General features: G+C 41.6%; 4 protein-coding genes across 4 annotated transcripts; 2 read left to right on the plus strand and 2 right to left on the minus strand.

The window, feature by feature from the left end:
- Positions 1-157: 157 nt before the first annotated feature.
- Positions 158-817, plus strand: LOC144701429 (histone H2B-like). Its single transcript, XM_078573243.1, has one exon. It carries the CDS (start codon positions 209-211, stop codon positions 671-673), a length of 465 nt encoding a protein of 154 aa, XP_078429369.1. The 5' UTR covers positions 158-208; the 3' UTR covers positions 674-817.
- Positions 818-7,144: 6,327 nt separating this feature from the next.
- Positions 7,145-10,930, minus strand: LOC144713871 (Pentatricopeptide repeat (PPR) superfamily protein). Its single transcript, XM_078588594.1, has one exon. The coding sequence runs from the start codon at positions 10,326-10,328 to the stop codon at positions 8,958-8,960; it is 1,371 nt and encodes a 456-aa protein (XP_078444720.1). The 5' UTR covers positions 10,329-10,930; the 3' UTR covers positions 7,145-8,957.
- Positions 10,931-11,453: 523 nt separating this feature from the next.
- LOC144701441 (uncharacterized) lies at positions 11,454-12,233 on the minus strand. The gene is made up of 2 exons (XM_078573251.1): positions 12,046-12,233; positions 11,454-11,938 (listed from the first exon to the last, which is right to left on the minus strand). The coding sequence occupies exons 1-2, from the start codon at positions 12,166-12,168 to the stop codon at positions 11,537-11,539; spliced, it is 525 nt and encodes a 174-aa protein (XP_078429377.1). The 5' UTR covers positions 12,169-12,233; the 3' UTR covers positions 11,454-11,536.
- Positions 12,234-12,604: 371 nt separating this feature from the next.
- LOC144701446 (large ribosomal subunit protein uL23) lies at positions 12,605-13,825 on the plus strand. Its single transcript, XM_078573257.1, has 4 exons — positions 12,605-12,721; positions 12,891-12,931; positions 13,078-13,438; positions 13,618-13,825. Exons 2-4 carry the CDS (start codon positions 12,913-12,915, stop codon positions 13,700-13,702), a joined length of 465 nt encoding a protein of 154 aa, XP_078429383.1. The 5' UTR covers positions 12,605-12,721; positions 12,891-12,912; the 3' UTR covers positions 13,703-13,825.
- The last annotated feature ends 3,519 nt before the right edge of the window (positions 13,826-17,344 follow it).

The following is a 17,344-nucleotide window of genomic DNA, read 5'->3' on the forward strand; positions in this document are numbered from 1 at the left end:
TCCAGAAAACGTCGATGAATCTTAACCGTACATTTCCAAGTCCTAATCAACGGTAAAGAATATCCACGTCACCGATCCCGTCCCGTTCCTTACAACCAATAGAAACAGAGTAACGGGCTCTATAAATAGAGGACTACCCCTCTTCAATCTTACCAGATTCCCTGTAATTCGTAAGATTTCAGCGCTCGTTCTTCGGAGAAGGTCTGCGATGGCGCCCAAGGCGGAGAAGAAGCCTGCGGAGAAGAAGCCAGCGGCGGAGAAGCCGGCGGAGGAGAAGAAGGCAGCGGCGGAGAAGGCGCCGGCGGAGAAGAAGCCGAAGGCGGAGAAGAAGCTCCCGGCGAAGGACACCTCCTCCGCGGCGGGGGAGAAGAAGAAGAAGAAGAAGGCGAAGAAGAGCGTGGAAACGTACAAGATCTACATCTTCAAGGTGCTCAAGCAGGTGCACCCCGACATCGGCATCTCCAGCAAGGCCATGGGCATCATGAACTCCTTCATCAACGACATCTTCGAGAAGCTCGCCCAGGAAGCTTCTCGATTGGCCCGCTACAACAAGAAGCCCACCATCACCTCCCGCGAGATCCAGACCTCCGTCCGCCTCGTCCTCCCCGGCGAACTCGCCAAGCACGCCGTCTCCGAGGGCACCAAGGCCGTCACCAAATTCACCAGTTCGTAATTCTGTTCGCCGGTGCTTTTTTTGTTTTTTGTTATTTCTTGACTCTTGACCTTTTGTTCTTTTTCTTGGTCCGGGGTTCGTCCCTGGATTGAGGAAGTGTAAATCATAGTTTCTTCTATTCTAATGTCTGCCTAATTCATCAAACGTTGTTTAACAATTTGACCTCTTATGTACGTACGGTTCTCTCGAGATTTCTAAGAGGTGTTCGATATCTAGCAAGATAAACCGCATGTATGCTCATGATTGTTGTATACATTGATTTAAAATAGCTGGCGTTGGCGGTTTGTTGAATGATTTTGGTGGAAGATGAAAAACTATGAAGATTAAAGTAAATGATGATTTAAAATTTTAATGGTTCATATGTCTGAATTAAATAAATCAACTGAATGCAGATAACTGTTACACTCTGTAACACAAATTGAGCTAACTCATCAATGTTTGATACACATTTAATTTCAAGTTAATTTTGTAAATTTCATTGTCATTGGCATTACAGAGGGTGTATATTACATTCAACTCATTTTGGTTTATGACGAGTCTTTCTTTGATTACTGATGAAATGAAACGATGCGATCAGTAACAAATAGCTTTTAAACCAAACTCGATGTTTACATTCTCTTCGCTGAAACAGTTAAATTAATCCAAAAACTACCAACTTCCTAAAAATTCTGCGACGTCTCTTTAAATTAGGGGCGATATTTTATCATATTTGGAACACCTCTCGCTGGGTGTACATTCAAAGTGAATGCATTAACAAGAATTCTGATAGAAAAACTTATTGTCGATACTTTATGAAATGACAGTTAAAATCACAGTAATAATACAATTAAAAGAACAGTTACCACACTATAAATACCTCACCGAAAAATTATTAATCTGATACGCTATGCAGTTTTCTCTCTTGCTAGAAGCTTGTGGAAGGGGTTGATCTTGAATTATGACAATAGTCCAATGAGCGATTCTGTTTGGGTCATTTTGATCATTACTATCAACCATTCAATCACCCTCTCCACAAATCACTCCCGGCTTTTTAGTCTAGATTGCAGCCATCCTACATTTTTGCAATCTTAAAATCCAGGAGTGTGGTCATGTAAGCGCATGAGCAAGGTAGATAAACCTATCTGCATCATGAAAATCTAGGGATGTGATTTTGAGTAGACAAACCAAACTCTTGATGGATGCCTGGATTTTTCCATGTGTTAAGCTATCGATGACTTGGAGCCTTGATAATTTGCACAATGAAAAAATATTACATAATCACAGTAGAACTTTCAAAATTTTGATGATCAAATCTAGGTAATTCTCGATACAACTAATCTCCTCCATCATCTAGATGTTCCTTGTTAGCAATTGATTCTTTTTGTTGTGCCACATTGATCACATTCAGAGTGGAGGGAAGCTATAGAGGGAAAGGATAAGGATGGGCACCTCAATAATTTTGGCATGGGCGAGTCTATTTTAGGGCATTCTCCTATTTATACTGAACTAAAATTTTATCAAGACCCATAAATTTAATGCGTAGGTTTTGACTTCTAAAAGACCATTTGTGTGTGACCCTCTACAACAATGAAGTACTCTAGTTACCAACTCAAGTATCACGACAATACTTATTAGTCAACCTAATTATTTGTATACGTAAAAATAGGTCAATCAGTCATGTATCAATTTATCCTTGTCAATAGGTTGATTTTTAGATCAGTGGAGTACCTAAGTACACCTCGTGCTCTTGAAGATAGAATGGTGTATATTGACTCTCTGATGTACCCTTACCATCATCAGGATTCATCCCAATCATCTATTTGATGCTCTTATAATAACTTAGGGTTTGGTCAATTGTAAAACCATAATTGGTCATTCCATAATTTTATCTGCATAATTTATAGATTTCAAAAAAACCTCATGGAGAGTACTATGATTAATCCACCTGATCCAAGAAAATAAAGTGGAGGTAAGTCTCATAAACCAATTAATAAAACAAATGATCATTAAATCTGTAGTTTATATTTTTTCATTTTTTATCAAGAATAATATATAGTATATAATAACAAATAATTTTAAATAATTAAATAAGGCATAATAATACATAACTATCACTACCTTTTTGATGGTATCATAGTCACACTAATGATGATATAATATTCCCATACTTGCCAATTGCCATAAGACTGAAAACATTGTACTTTTTTTATCCATATAGTGTTATGTCCTTCTCAAGTATCCTATGAATATGAAAATTTAAAATGCATGCTTAAAGACTAGTGACATATTGAAATTCATGTATGAAGTTTTATAATTTTTAATGTTTATATTATGTATTAAAGATTGAAATATGTCGCATATGCAGTGATGTTAGATTGATAATCACATTTATTGCATTAATTCCCATATTGTATAATAATATTCCTATTTTTACTTAGTTTTGCATAATGTATGCCTGAAGGAAACAATTGATATGACATCTTGACTTTAATTGCATTATAATGTGTAGCATTTATGGGTTAAGCAAAAGTTTATGTGATTACTTTTTTTATTTATTGTTAGTCATAGAGGGAACTAGAAAAAATACGAGCACATGCAGCTGCATCTGCCAAAGGGCGTGGCCAGCTGCTACGACCACCAAGGGCAAGTAGTGTGTTTGAAGGAACATGTGGATACCACTTGATATATAAAAATTACAGGATCCAGTGTGTACGAGGAAGGTTATTTTCTAACATAAAGTTATTTTTATTTAGCATATAGAGGTCTTATATTGGGTTTTTATTTGCATTATCTTTCCATATGAGACATATATGTTTAGAGGTTTCAATCAAAGTGGATTATAGGCCATGACCAGTGTGCTGAAGGAAAGGTGATTGCAAATGTTGACGGGCTTATTGCCAAGATGGCCCTAAGCCTGACTTGCAGTGGGTCTTTGATAACATGCAAATAAGAGCTAACAAGCTGTTAATTTTATCATATTTTTCATGCTTTCAATGCTTACAAACATTAATTCTTAACGCATGTTATCATGATTTTAGCTTTGATAAATAACTGGGTCAATATATACATTTTGAACATTTTTAAAATGATTTCTAAAAGAAATTAAATGTTTAACCGACCTGTTTCTATAAGTAGAAAGAAGTAAAACAATAAAAAAAATTTAGAAATGAATAAATTGGTCTTTACGCTGTAAGAAACATTTTTTACAATTTATTTTAAGTTTTTTTCTTAATAAAAATATTTTTATTATTGAAACTGGCCCTTAGTGGGCCGGTTTAAGCGCTAAACGTTTTTTTAAAGTACACAGGGAGCCTCATCTACCAGCGCCTGGACGAATCAGAAGGCAGCTTCAGAGTTTGGTGCGTGACACGTACGCACACAGGGCCGTGCGTGTCGCGCACCATGTCGAGCACGGTGCGCAACAGATGTCGCGCGATGTGGACCAATCATGTTCGACATAATGCTGTCGCGTGCATCGCGTGGCAAGTTTTCTTCGTACATTCCATTCGCACGCACTGCCATACGCAGGACGCCTCACACGACGTGAATCAACCAGCGTGCTCCGCACGACCTACGTGGAAAGCAATTAAAAGGGAGTTAATAACGGAATCGGAAGAACTTGTTCTTCCGATTCCGCGGCGATTAAAGGAAGAAATCGGAAGATTAAAGGCAGTTCTTGATCTGGAAAAGCGAGAGGAGAAGTCCCGAGCCCCCTCTCTGACTCAAGAACAGCCTGGAGTGCGTTTGGAGTTAAATTGGGCCAAGAAATTCGTCGATCCGGCGCCGCATTCTCCTGCAAAATCAAGCATCTAATTGGCGGAAATCGGACTGTTCGTTGCGCGAAACTCATCCCAATCGACTAGAAATCACTTTTGGTACTTCTCGGTCTAATTTGAGTTCAATCTGCAATTACTTTTGAGTTTAAATCTTCAAATAACCATAGTTCATTTCCGTTCGCCGTTTTTCCTTAATTTCCGATTTCAGTCGTTTTAATTCGTAGATTTTAGTTGATTTTAGAATCAATTTGTGTTAATTGATTATAAACTTCCTATTTTGAATCCTATCTGTCCCTTGAATCACATAGAAATCGTGAATCGTATTCACGATCTAGTATTTCTTAAGTTAGCAAATCGTGAATCATATTCACGATTTGCTAATTTAGGACATTTTTACAATTTCGAACGAATTTGGATAAAATAAAAATATAAGAAAAATACTCTGGTGCATAGGAAAATTGGATCAACTCTTATAAAAATATTAGTGATAACGATTGGGATAAACTTTCTTCTCTAAATAATTTCTGAGTGAATACAAAATAAAAAAGAAATATAAAAAAAAACTATTCAAGCTGAATTTAGTATTCAGGTAAAATAAACAAGTAAAGCACTCATCAAGAGAACTGTTGATCTAGATTTTGGCTACACCATGGATACTTCAACAATTTAGTAGAAGATTAGTTGGTCATTCTTATCAAGGATTGCTAACTAATGATAAAATCTATTAAAAGTTAAAAAATCATAACTATTAAAACTTAGAGTACTAATCCCTAATTTGAGGAAAACTGAATTTCCCTATCGCCTCCCTAGGGTTCGACCCCTTACTCAAGCATTAAGGGAAAAACAAATTTTAGTGATTAAGTTTGAAAAACCCCTAAATAACGATATATAAATGTGTATTTTTGAGCTTATCAGTTTTTTTAAAAAAATGCATCTTTTAAACTTGACCATCTTATCTCGTTTGGTTAGATCAGACGGCTAATATTGATGTCCTTCTCTCATTGCCTCTTTCTTCTTTAAGATGATCAATCAAGAAAGTTGAGTGAGACTTGGTGGAAAAATGGAGGCAATTTACAGGTGGCCATGGCTGCTGATGGGACATGATGACAGGGACAAATCCCTTGCGGTATAATTGAACGGCCAGGGCCAAAACCATTGGTTGACACCCCTGTGGCGGCCCTCTTTGTAAAAAAAAAAAATTTTTTTGCTAGGAGAAGGTAACAATAAAATTGTATGTCAATAGAGAAGTGTAAGGAAGGTCCTAAATTGGTCAACGGGGGAATTTAGCTGCTCTCCTTGTTCATTAAGTAGCCATATTGTCATTTCATACATGATCATTCTCACTGAAATTGAAATTATCCTTAATCTTAAGCGGATGAAGATCCTCCCTTCCTCACATTTGTTACTCCTGAGGAAGGGCGTGGAATGGGTGAGAGAGGGAGAAGACCAGCAAACTAACCAAAAGGAAGAAATTTCTGAAAGAGTAAGGTTTGAAGCTGATGGCAACCATCCTACACTCGAATGAAATTCGGTAAGTCAGCCCAACAAATGTATATTAACAAAACTTTTATGAAAATAAACATAAAAATATAATTAAATAAAAATCATATAAAAGATTATTTTTAGATATTTTATTGAACCTTTCGACGATCTCATTTACAACTGAATTTTGTCATTTTCTACACAATTTTAATTTGATTAAAATGCCAAAAAAATTACCTAAATTATATGAAATAGTGGCCATCTCAATCCACCAATGTTATGTTTCAAGCTAAATAAAACCAGTCAAATTTTATCATGAAGATGTAAAGACATGTTTTATTCATTTTCAGAGTGCATTTTATTCATTTTGAACTTTCATTTGTCTTTCATAGCAATAGTTTTATCTCATAAAGTTCCCCAAACTTATAATAATATATATAAGCTTAGTTTGTCCCATATTTCTACATATGCATACTTATCTTGTCTTTCTACAAATCATAAAATTTGTTGGTACTACTATCTTATTATACCCTATCCATCTATTCTAACATTAATTAGTTGTAGCTGTGAATGCTAGTCCCCGAGGAGACGACCTCACTCTCTAATATAGATTATTGAGTTAGATTAAATAATTATAAATATTTTTGGCTGAAGGAAAAATAATTATGACGAAAAATTTACAACCTTAACTTTGCCTCATCTACTATGATATCATCATAATTCACTTAGTCATCGTGTGTATCCATGGACTACATTATAAGCCTCATACATGCATTACAATGAATATATTGTATCAGTGAACATTGAAATAGATATGGAACAAGTCATTGGCTTGTCGGCCACATATTTCCTTCTCCTGATCTAACAAACATATACGCCAATCAGGATACATGTTGATGCATCCTGCATCATTGACACACCAAAATCTAATACAAACCAAGTATTGCTAGAGGGCCTGTGGGTAAGAGTTTTCTCGGTGAATATCTATTGGGATGGTGATTCTTCTATCACCGAGAAATTTCCTCTCCGAGTGGCTGTGCAGTTTGTTTTTCTCTACATAAATTAAAAACCGAAAAAAATTCCTCTCTGATATGTGACTGGGATTAAAAACCCAAAAATCGTCATCTTCTGTTTTCTTAGTCTTCTTATTTTTCTTCGTCTCTGATCTTAACATATATCCTCTATTTACTTCTTCTCCATCTTCTTTTTCATGTTCTTCTTTTTTGAATTCTGACTTCTTTTTTTTCTCCTAAAATGCTTTTTTTTATCTTCTGCATCTTCCTCATCTCCTATCTCCGCCTTTTCATTTTTAATCAATGTCTTTAATAAGAATAACCAGACCCTCTTTCTGCAGCATGGCTCTAAAATAGTGGAAACAATAATGGCACTGCTTTTTATTTTTCGCAGAATAATTACCTAAAAGCTGCTGCTTCTTCTTCTTCATAATTTTTTTTTCTTCTCTTTTTCTCCTTCTCCTTCTTCTCCTTCTTCCCATTTTTATTTATCTTCTTTTTTTCCCTTTTTCTTCATCTTCTTCACCTTTTTCTTCTTCATCTTCTTTGTCTTCTTCATACAAGCTTCTTCTTCATCTTCTTCGCCTTCTTCATACAAGCTTCTCCTTCTCCTTTTTCTGCTTCATCTTCTTAGCCTTCTTCATACAAGATTCTTCTTCTCCTCCTCCTTTTTCTTTCTTCTTCTTCATTAAAACTTCTTCTCCTTCTCCTTCTTCATCTTCTTCGTCTTCTTAATACGAGCTTCTTCTTCTCCTTTTTCTTCTTCTCCTTCTTCTCCTTTTTCTTTCTTCTTCTTCTTTCTTTATGAAGCTTCTTCTCCTCCTTTTTCTTCTTCATCTTTTTCATCTTCTCCTTTTTCTTCTTCGCCTTCTTCTCCTTCTCCTTTTTCTTTCTTCTTCTTCTCCTCCTTTTTCTTCTTCGCCTTATTCTCCTTCTTCTCCTTTTTCTTTCTTCTTCTTCCTCCTTATTAAAGCTTCTCTTCCTCCTCTTTCTTCTCATCTTCTTCTCCTTCTACTCCTTTTTTTTCTTCTTCTTCCTTATTAAAGCTTCATCTTCTTCTCCTTTTTCTTTCTTTCTTCTTCTTCTTCCTAATTAAAGCTTCTTCTTCTCCTCCTTTTTCTTCTTCACCTTCTTCTCCTTTTTCTTTCTTCTTCTTCTTCCTTATTAAAGCTTCTTTTTCTTCTTCGCCTTGTTCTCCTTCTCTTTCTTCTTCTTTTTCCTTATTACAGCTTCTTCTTCTTCACCTTCTTCTCCTTCTCTTTCTTCTTCTCCTCCTTTTTCTTTCTTCTTTCATCCATATTAAAGCTTCTTCTTCTCCTCCTTTTTCTTCTTCTTCTCCTTCTTCTTCTCCTTTTTCTTATTCTTCTTCTTCCTAGAAGCTCCTTCTTCTCCTTCTCCTTTTTCTTATTCTTCTTCTTCATAGAAGCTTCTTCTTCTTCTCCTTTTTCCTTTTCATCTTCTTAGTTTTCATACACGCTTCGTCTTCTCCTCCTTTTTCTTCTTCTTCTTCTTCACAAAAGCTGCTTCGTCTTCTTTTTCTTCTTCTTCGCAAAAGCTGCTTCTTCTTCTTCGTTAGAAACTTCTTCTTCTTCACAAAAGCTGCTGCTTCTTCTTCTTCTTCCTCGTTAGAAGCTTCTTCTTCTTCTTCTTCACAAAAGCTGCAGCTTCTTCTTCGTTAGAAGCTTCTTCTTCATCTTCTTCCCAAAAGCTGCTGCTTCTTCTTCTTCACAGAAGCTTCTTCTTCTTCATCTTCTTCCCCAAAGCTTATTCTTCTTCTTCTTCTTCCCAAAAGCTTCTTCTTCTTCTTCTTCGTCAGAAGCTTCTTCTTCCCAAACGCTGCTTCTTCTTCTTCTTCTTCAGAAGCTTCTTCTTCCCAAACGCTGCTTCTTCTTCGGAAGCTTCTTCTTCCCAAACGCTGCTTCTTCTTCTTCTTCAGAAGCTGCTTCTTCCCAAAAGCTGCTTCTTCTTCTTCACAGAACCTGCTTCTTCTTCATCTTCTTCACAAAAGCCGCTTCTTCTTCTTCTTTTTCTACGTCAGAAGCAGCGAAGGCAGAGACCAAGAACAGCGCACATCTCGCGAACCCGAGAGCAAGCGCGATCGCCATTGAAGAACACCTCCGCGCAACCTTCGACCTCAATCCAGCTACACCCCCCCACTCCCCTCTCCACCCCGCGCGCCTTCATCTCCTCCCTCACCTCCGCCGCTCTTCCCCACTCCCCCCCACCCGCGTACGCGTTGCTCACCATCACGTACGCCCCTTCATCCAATCCCCCCCTCCAATTCCCCTCCGCCACCGCCCTCACCAAGCTCCCCCCCCCCATCGCCTTCCAAAACCCTAACCCTAACCCTAACCCTAACCCTAACCCTAACCCCTCCTCCATCAACCCCAACGCCTCCCCGAACCTCCCCTCCCTGGCCAGCATGTCCGCCGCGCAGGCGTAGTGCCCCCCCCCCACCCTCCCCTTCTCCTCCCTGAACACCCTCAACCCCTCCTCCGCCAGCCCGCCATGGCCGCACCCCGCCAGCACCCCCAGCACCGTCACCTCGTTCGGCTCCCACCCTTCCCCGATCATCCTCCAGTACAGATCTAGGGTTTCCCTTCCCCTCCCGTTCTGCGCCAATCCCCAGATCATGGCGTTCCAGGCGACCACCGTCCTCGATCCGAGCTCGGAGAAGACCCTCGCGGCGTCCTCGGGGGACCCGCATTTCCCGTAGAAGCTGATCAGAGAGCTGCCGAGGAAGGGATCGAGATCGAGGTCGGGGAGCCGCTTCGCGGCGGCGGTGTGCAGGGATTGCCCGAGGCGGAGCGCCGCCGAGCTTCCGGCCGCGGCCATGGCGGAGGGGAAGGTGGAGCGGCTCGGCTTGATTCCTTCTCTGATCATCTCCCGGAAGAGCTTCAGAGCGGCCTCCGTCTGCCCTAATTTCGCGAGCCCGCTGATCATCGCGTTCCAGGCGATGGGATTCCTCTCTGGCATTTCCTCGAACAGGCGGCGAGCTTCGGGAGATCTCCCCTGCCGGAGGTGGGAGACGATCAGAGACGTGTAGGAGAAGGCGTTGGGGGAGGCGACGGCGGAGAAGGCGGCGGTGGCGGCGGCGTCGCCGCCGCCGAGCTTGCCGTAGAAATCGACGAGGGCGCTGCCGACGAAGACGTTGGATTGGAGGCCGATCTTGATTGATTGGGCGTGGAGTTGTCTGCCGAGGTCTGCGAGGGATTCGGAGGCGGCGGCGTTGATGGCGGTGCCGAAGGTGAACTGGTTGGGGCGGAGGCCGCGGCGGAGAAGACGGAGGAGGAGTTGCAGAGCTTCCTGGCGGCGCCCGCCGCGGGCCAGCGAGGTGATGGCGGCGGTGGCGGCGATCACGTCTCGGCTGAGATCTTCCTCTGTCTTCGATCTTGGGAAGAACATTCGCGATGAACTCGAAGAACAGGGCGATTCTTCCTCCGCCAGATCCGCCGTTCGTCTGGAGTTTTGATCTGAACCTGGATGATATTCTCGATCAATCGCTGCTTTTGGTTGCGATTGATCTTGAATTTTGATCCGAACAGGTGGAAAACAATCGTACGATTCCGTCTCTACCAGATCTGCTGGTCGTCTGGAATTTTGATCCGAACTGGATGATATTCTAGAGCAATTACTGCTTTCCGTTGCGATTGATCAAGAACTTGGATCCGAACATGTTGAAAACAATCGTACGATTCCGCCTTTGCCAGATCTGCTGCTCGTCTGGAGTTTTGATCTGAACCTGGATGATATTCTTGATCAATCACTGCTTTCGGTTGCGATTGATCTTGAATTTGGATCCGAACAGGTGGAAAACAATCGTACGATTTCGCCTCCGCCAGATGTGCTGTTCGTCTGGAATTTTGATCCGAACTGGATGATATTCTAGTGCAATCACTGCTTGCCATTGCGAGCGGTCTTGAGTTTTGATCCGAGAAGGTTGAAAACCATCGTAATTAATAGTTTGCTCAATCGAAATGTTCGAAGAAAATGAATTGTGACAACGAAAAATCCATGAGCAATAGTTTTCTTTATATATATGTTTATAGTTTTCTTCACATTCTGGCTTAAGTATCGTTTAGAATGGACTGGCGTTAAATTTCAGTTGACAATGAAAGCTGCTACGATCCTTGCAAGGAATTTTTAACGAGGAAAGTTAAACAGGAAATAAGTAAGTACGTTTTTTTAATGATGAACTGAAAGACTAGGGGGCTTCCTCTTTTGCTTCCGGGTATTCTTGTTATTTTCAATTTATGAAATAACGGTTTTAGATTAAGTCAAATAACCAACTTGACCATCTAAGTGCGTTATTTTGCACCTGAAACCGCTCGTAAAGTCGTGCTTTAGTGAAGTCGCAAACGTAAACCTTAAACTTCGACCCGGTTCTGGTCGGTTCTTGTTCGGTCCCGGTCTGGACCGGTCGCGGTCTGATAAGGTTGACTAATCAATGTCAAAGTCAAAGTAGACAAATTTGTGTTAATGTTAAATATCTGGAGTCTACGTAGAGTTGGATTTGATATTTTTAGAATTTTATAACAAAATATTAAATATTATATTAATAGTTTGACCCTTGGACCTAAACCTATTGGACAAATGGAGGACACTATCAAAAATCAAAATTTCCGCCGTTTGGCGATCGGCAAGCTCGAGAACGACGCCGAACGATGATCATGATGATGTTGTTGTTGTTGATGATGATGATGATGATGTTGTTGTTGATGATAGCGATGAGCAGCGATCTCCGCGTTAGGGTTTGGAGGGGGCTGGAAGGGCAGCAATGGCGGAGGATTCCGCCATTTGGGAAGAGATCCCGCGACGAGGAGCGTCTCCAGGAGAGGACCGGCTTCAATCACGGCCTGCAGCAGCCTCCCTCTCTCTGGCAAATCCTTCTTCGGTAGCGCGCGGCCGGTCATCTCCATAGTTTCGTCTTCCTCGCCGAGACGGCGATCCCCGGTTATGCCTCGGCTAGGGTTTGCAGAAACTCTCGGAGAAGACGCGAGCTCGAGAGAGGATTCCTGCGGCGAATTTTGAGATTCGAACTGATCTTCGTTAGAAAATGCAGAAATTCCGGAAGAAGTTTGAAAGATCATCGAGGAGATCGGTAGAAATCTGTTCACAATACCTGGGAGAAGATCCGGGGGAGCCAGGCAAGAAGGCGGATGGCTTCGTCCCTGTCCGAGGAGGAGAGGAGCTCCGCGACGTCGCCTTCGACTGCCATGGCTGAGCTCGGAGATGGTCGTTGCATTTGATAGTTCTCTCTATCTCTCTCTCTCTCTCTCTCTCTCTCTCTCTTTCTTTTTCTCTTTTTCCTTTTTTATTTTCTTTCTTTCTCTTTCTCTCCTTTTCTTTCTTTTATCCTCTGTCTATTTCTCTCTCCTTTTCTCTCTTTAATTTTCTGTCTATTTCTCTCTGTACTTTTTCCTTCTTTTATTCACTTTCTATTTCTCTCTCCTTTTCTTTCTATTTATATTTCTCTCTTACTCTCCCTCTGCGTCTTTTTCTCTTTCTTTTTTCCCCTATCTCATCTCTCTTTTATTTATTTTATTTCTCTTTTCTATTTCTCTCGCTTCTTTCTTATTTTTCTCTTTTATTTCCCTTTCTCTCTTTCTTACTCTCTTACTCTCATTTTCTTTATCTATCTCTCTCCTATTCCTTTCTCTTTCTCTCTCTTTCTGGCCGTCAAATGGGCTGGGCAGTTAAACGGCCCATTTAGCGAAGACGCCTCCCTACGTATAAAAGTTCAGCGTTCTTCCCTCCGACGAACCCTAGCGTTGTCGCCGGTAGAACGTTCACCTAAGGTACGATTTCCTTCTCTCACTACTCTAGGAACTTGATTTTCTTCGTGATTCAACAGTACTTCTATTGATTTCTCTCGTCGACTTGTTCAGGATATGGGTATTTTCATGTTACGCTGTTCTTTATGAACACTCTTCTAATCCTTGTTTTTTTTTCGCCTAATTATCTCAGGTTTGCGATCTATTCCGTTTAAATGGCGCCTCCAACTAAAGGTACCTGTTCCTTAATTCATCGTCATCTGATCGTTTTGTAGATGCCAATCTATCTTGTTCGAATGTCATTTCTCTCTGTACTTCGAATTTATCCGCGCGGATTCCGAAGTCAATTTCTAAGTTTTTTGCGATTGATGTTCTCGCAGCTGCCGCGAAGAAGGGGGATCCCAAGGCGCAGGCCTTGAAGGTGGCCAAAGCCGTGAAAACCGGCACGTCCGCCCCGAAGAAGGCCAAGAAAGTGAGGACTTCCGTCACCTTCCACAGGCCGAAGACTCTGAAGAAGGAGCGGAACCCCAAATACCCCCGAATCAGCGCGCCTTCCAGGAACAAGCTCGATCACTTCCAGATTCTCAAGTACCCGCTCACCACGGAATCTGCCATGAAGAAAATCGAGGACAACAACACCCTCGTCTTCATCGTCGACATCCGAGCTGACAAGAAGAAGATCAAGAACGCCGTCAAGAAGATGTACGACATCCAGGCCAAGAAAGTCAACACCTTGATCAGGTAGGAGGAATCAGTTCTAATTACCCTATTTGTTATATTTCTTGAAGAAAAAAGATTACCCTTTTGTTATCAATGAATGGTCATCGTCGACACTCTGAGCTAGGAATCAAATCGTAATGTTTTTTTTTTGAAAACTGAATTAAAGTGTAATGTGGGTCAATCATGCGTGATTTTTCCAGGCCGGATGGGACGAAGAAGGCCTATGTCAGGCTTACCCCCGACTACGATGCCTTGGACGTGGCCAACAAGATCGGCATCATCTAAGAGTATGCTCTTCTGGTTTTCTTTTGATTAGAATTTTTGTTTATCCTGGTCTCTTTACAATTGAACAAGGCTGCTGATCCGAGAAACAAATTTGTGGTAGTTAGTGCAATTTCGAGGTCATAATCGCAATTTTGAACGCCCTTAATCTTCCATAATTCATTAATCATCCATAATCTTCCATATTTCATTAATCTTTCATAATCTTCAATATTTCTCTTTACTCAGTTTCCACGACGATATCGTGTTACAGTAATTTGCCCGTCAGGTTGCTTATGTTGACCGTTTTAGTACTAAATTCCCTTGTTAGGACTTTATTTTCCTTCAACGCTTTACTGCAAATTCCATCATATTACAAAATTTTAAGCCGATCGATCCATGCATCACTGTCATTCTTCATCTGTTTTCTCATAGACAAAGCTGTGAAGAGTAATTCCCCATTAACCTTGGTAATGCTTCTATCTTATATCAATGACACGAGTAATCGACTGCGAGCAAAGCAATTATTCCATTATCAGATCAGTCGGGGTTAGATCAGTGACCTGGCTCCGATCGGGTCTGGGTTAAATCTTAGTTAAATCATTAATCATTATACAAATATTTTTAAAATCCATACCATTGTGATGCCAGTATGTATTATAGATACTTTCCAAGCTCCATTCAACAAGAAATCCTTAATATTTGGGATGTTTTCCAATGAATATCATATAAATGATACCGATTAGTAAACAATATTTTCTTCGTAATTCTTCAATTTACTTCCAATTCAAACATTTTCCTAAAATTATTTCTCTTCTCATAATCCAGGGCTCCACTCTGCAATCCTCAGATTCTTTAAAATATTATTCTAACGTGATTTGTCCTGCAATTCACTCAGATATTTTTCGCAACATTCATTCATAGAATGCATCACAATCAACCCAAATTTCACCAATCCTACTCTCGTGACTCTTCATTAATCTCTTGCTTCTTAAAACGTAAATATGCATTAGAAATCTTTATGATCACCATTTTTATCTTATTCAATTTCTCGCAAAAATAAAATCCTCAAACTGTGGTTGCATGAAAGAAGGAACATTGTCCTAAAGCTCCCACATTTGAAAAAGATATCCCTTTCTTGGATATCTTTTTCAGGATAATGAGGAAATCTTTTTCAGGATATCTTTTTCATGATATCTTTTTCAGGATATCTTTTTCATCAGGATTATATATTTAATTATCTCTTGAAGTGCTGCTTCTACTATGAGAATTCAGTTTGTAGTTCACAGTTCGTACAACTTGAGAAAATAATCACAAAACTGAGACATTACATTTCGAATTAAATCGTTCTAACTAATTATTCTTTCAGATTTTATGCATTTCCAAATACGGAGATCTAATATTCTCATTTCCAGGATATTGAAAAATCATTCCCATAATGAGTTTTATGATTTTCAAAAGAATGATGAGGAAAATCTGAAATTTCTTCAAGTGAACTGAAAATTATTATGATAAAGTTCATACTAACCATGGAGTGAATCACGAGGATCAAAGTTCTTGTTATATTTAGAATCATAAAAGGAAAATCTGTAAAGACATCTAAGACTGTTCATAAAAAGATGGGAGTGATATAATTTATACATGTTTTAGAAGCTATCTGATGTCGGACGTTGTCTATGGCGCCGTCCAACGGGTTAAATTGCTAAGTGAATGTAACTACGTGCTGCGAAATGAACCTAGGCGGATGTACTTGCCGGATTTGACTCGTGGGATTTGCCAAACTCTGAGCTCTGAAATGGGCAACCGGTGATGGTGACGGTGACCTTTTGACCCTCGTCGAAGTGACTACGGCGCTGAACGAAGTATTTTCGTAGGGGCTCGCATGTAATGGACAGACTCGGCTTGTGTCTAGGAAGTCGCTCGCAAGTAGTTTTCCCGAAAATAATTCTCTCACCTAATCTAACCCGAGCGCAGTGGAGTGCAATCGAAAATACACTGAAAGACGTAATGTAACTAACGAGCAAGGGAACGACGTACCTCGTCGGCGGCAGCGTCCGTCGTTGACATCTTCGTCGATGCGGGCTGGTCGGAGGAGGTGTACTGTTGCCAGAAGGCACATCGAAGTTTGACCAGCAGCGATGTAGCGGTGCGGGAGTGGTAGTCGGAGTTGAGTCAAGGGAGGAGTACGATGGAGGTGGCGGAGCCGAGACGACAACAGGTAGCTCACGGGTGGAGGGCTGGCGCACACGCAAGCGTGTCGACAAACATACTTCGTGCGGATAGCGCTTGTGGCCACGGCGGGTTGCAAGAGCGTATTGGCATTGCACCTTGTCACGCAGGGTTGGGCATGCAATCCCACGCGACCGAGAGTGCACCTGTGTTAGTCCAAGTGAACAGCGGTTGGCAACTTGATCACAGGTCAGGCGTGCAAGGCCAAACTGGACCGCTTGTTACGGTCGAACGCGACATCACAGTCACAAACAGACAGTCAGTCGATCGGTGGTTTGTTGGAGGGTGAGCGGCACTGCAACTCGAGCAGGACCACCAAGGCCCAGCCGAACGGCTGATGATTCAAGCAATGGCAAAGTCTCGTCGGCGACAGGTTCAACCCAAGGGTGGGCAGCGTTCCGTCGGGTTACTTGTCTGACTGGTGCGCTCGGTCAAACCGTGCACGCAATCATCACGTTCACGTCGTATGCAACAACGCGAGAGGAGGGGCGCTTAGTAACGACAGTGGCAGGACGTGAACACCCACAGTTCGTGTTTGACTAAAGGCTCGGTGGATGTCGCACGTACGTGGCCAACAGTATGAATGGTTGTCCGTTAGGTAAATGACCGCGCCTAGCATCCGCACACTTGCAGCAGCAATCTCGTGGTCATAGCAGGCAGTGTGAAAGGTCGTCCTGGCAGGCGGGAATCGCATGCACGTGGAGTCACAATACACTGGGCAAACCGCGGGGCTAGAATCTGGCGCAGATCAATGCGTGATGGAGACCCGATTTTGCCATTATCGACAATGTGGGTGATCAAATCAACGATGACGACCGTGCGATGCCGCGGTTTTGTTGAAGTCTTCCACATGGAAGGGTGCTTTGAATGGGCGTGGTGGCGCGGATATAGAACGCCGATCTTCTCCACCCTGCCCTTCTTCCTCCTCTTTCTCTTCCTCTTCCGCTTCTTCTCCCTCTCCTGTTCTTCTTGGTGAGATCTGGACCTGGAGTAACTGCCAAGAAGAATTTCCAGATCTAGGATTGAACGTGGTCCCATCATGGCGGCGCTTGCAAAGAGTCCAAGAAGGGGAGTCCAATAAGGATCCCCCCCCCGGCCCCCATTTACAACATAAGTATGAAAATAACATACTAAATGACGTGAAAACAAAAGCGATGCGAATGGATACGAAAACATGGTGATACGGATGCGTCATGACGAGTAGGGTTACTTGTCGTGACGAACACAAAAAGAGAATAAAACAACGGAAAAATAGATAATGGAATATGCAAACACGTGCTCTACCCGGGGTACTTCAACCTGGGCGTCTTCACGAATGCTTTGGCGTGCCGGTGGGGCTGGACACGGACCGGCGGTGATGCTGGTGTTGACGATGACGGCTCTGCTGATGGTTCGTTGGTGTCGTCGTGATGCTCTCCATCACTATCCGAATTTCTA

Source organism: Wolffia australiana, chromosome 1 (assembly GCF_029677425.1).
Source record: "Wolffia australiana isolate 7733 chromosome 1, ASM2967742v1".
In the NCBI taxonomy this organism is placed as follows: Eukaryota; Viridiplantae; Streptophyta; class Magnoliopsida; order Alismatales; family Araceae; genus Wolffia; species Wolffia australiana.

Excerpts from the sequence above, each read along its gene's own strand:
- LOC144701441 (XM_078573251.1), bottom strand. The coding sequence starts at position 12,168 with ATGCAACGACCATCTCCGAGCTCAGCCATGGCAGTCGAAGGCGACGTC. Across the intron at positions 11,939-12,045 it reads TCCCCCGGATCTTCTCCCAG|GAATCCTCTCTCGAGCTCGC; the intron begins GTATTGTGAACA and ends AATTCGCCGCAG.
- LOC144701429 (XM_078573243.1), top strand. The coding sequence starts at position 209 with ATGGCGCCCAAGGCGGAGAAGAAGCCTGCGGAGAAGAAGCCAGCGGCG.
- LOC144701446 (XM_078573257.1), top strand. Across the intron at positions 13,439-13,617 it reads AAAGTCAACACCTTGATCAG|GCCGGATGGGACGAAGAAGG; the intron begins GTAGGAGGAATC and ends TGATTTTTCCAG.
- LOC144713871 (XM_078588594.1), bottom strand. The coding sequence starts at position 10,328 with ATGTTCTTCCCAAGATCGAAGACAGAGGAAGATCTCAGCCGAGACGTG.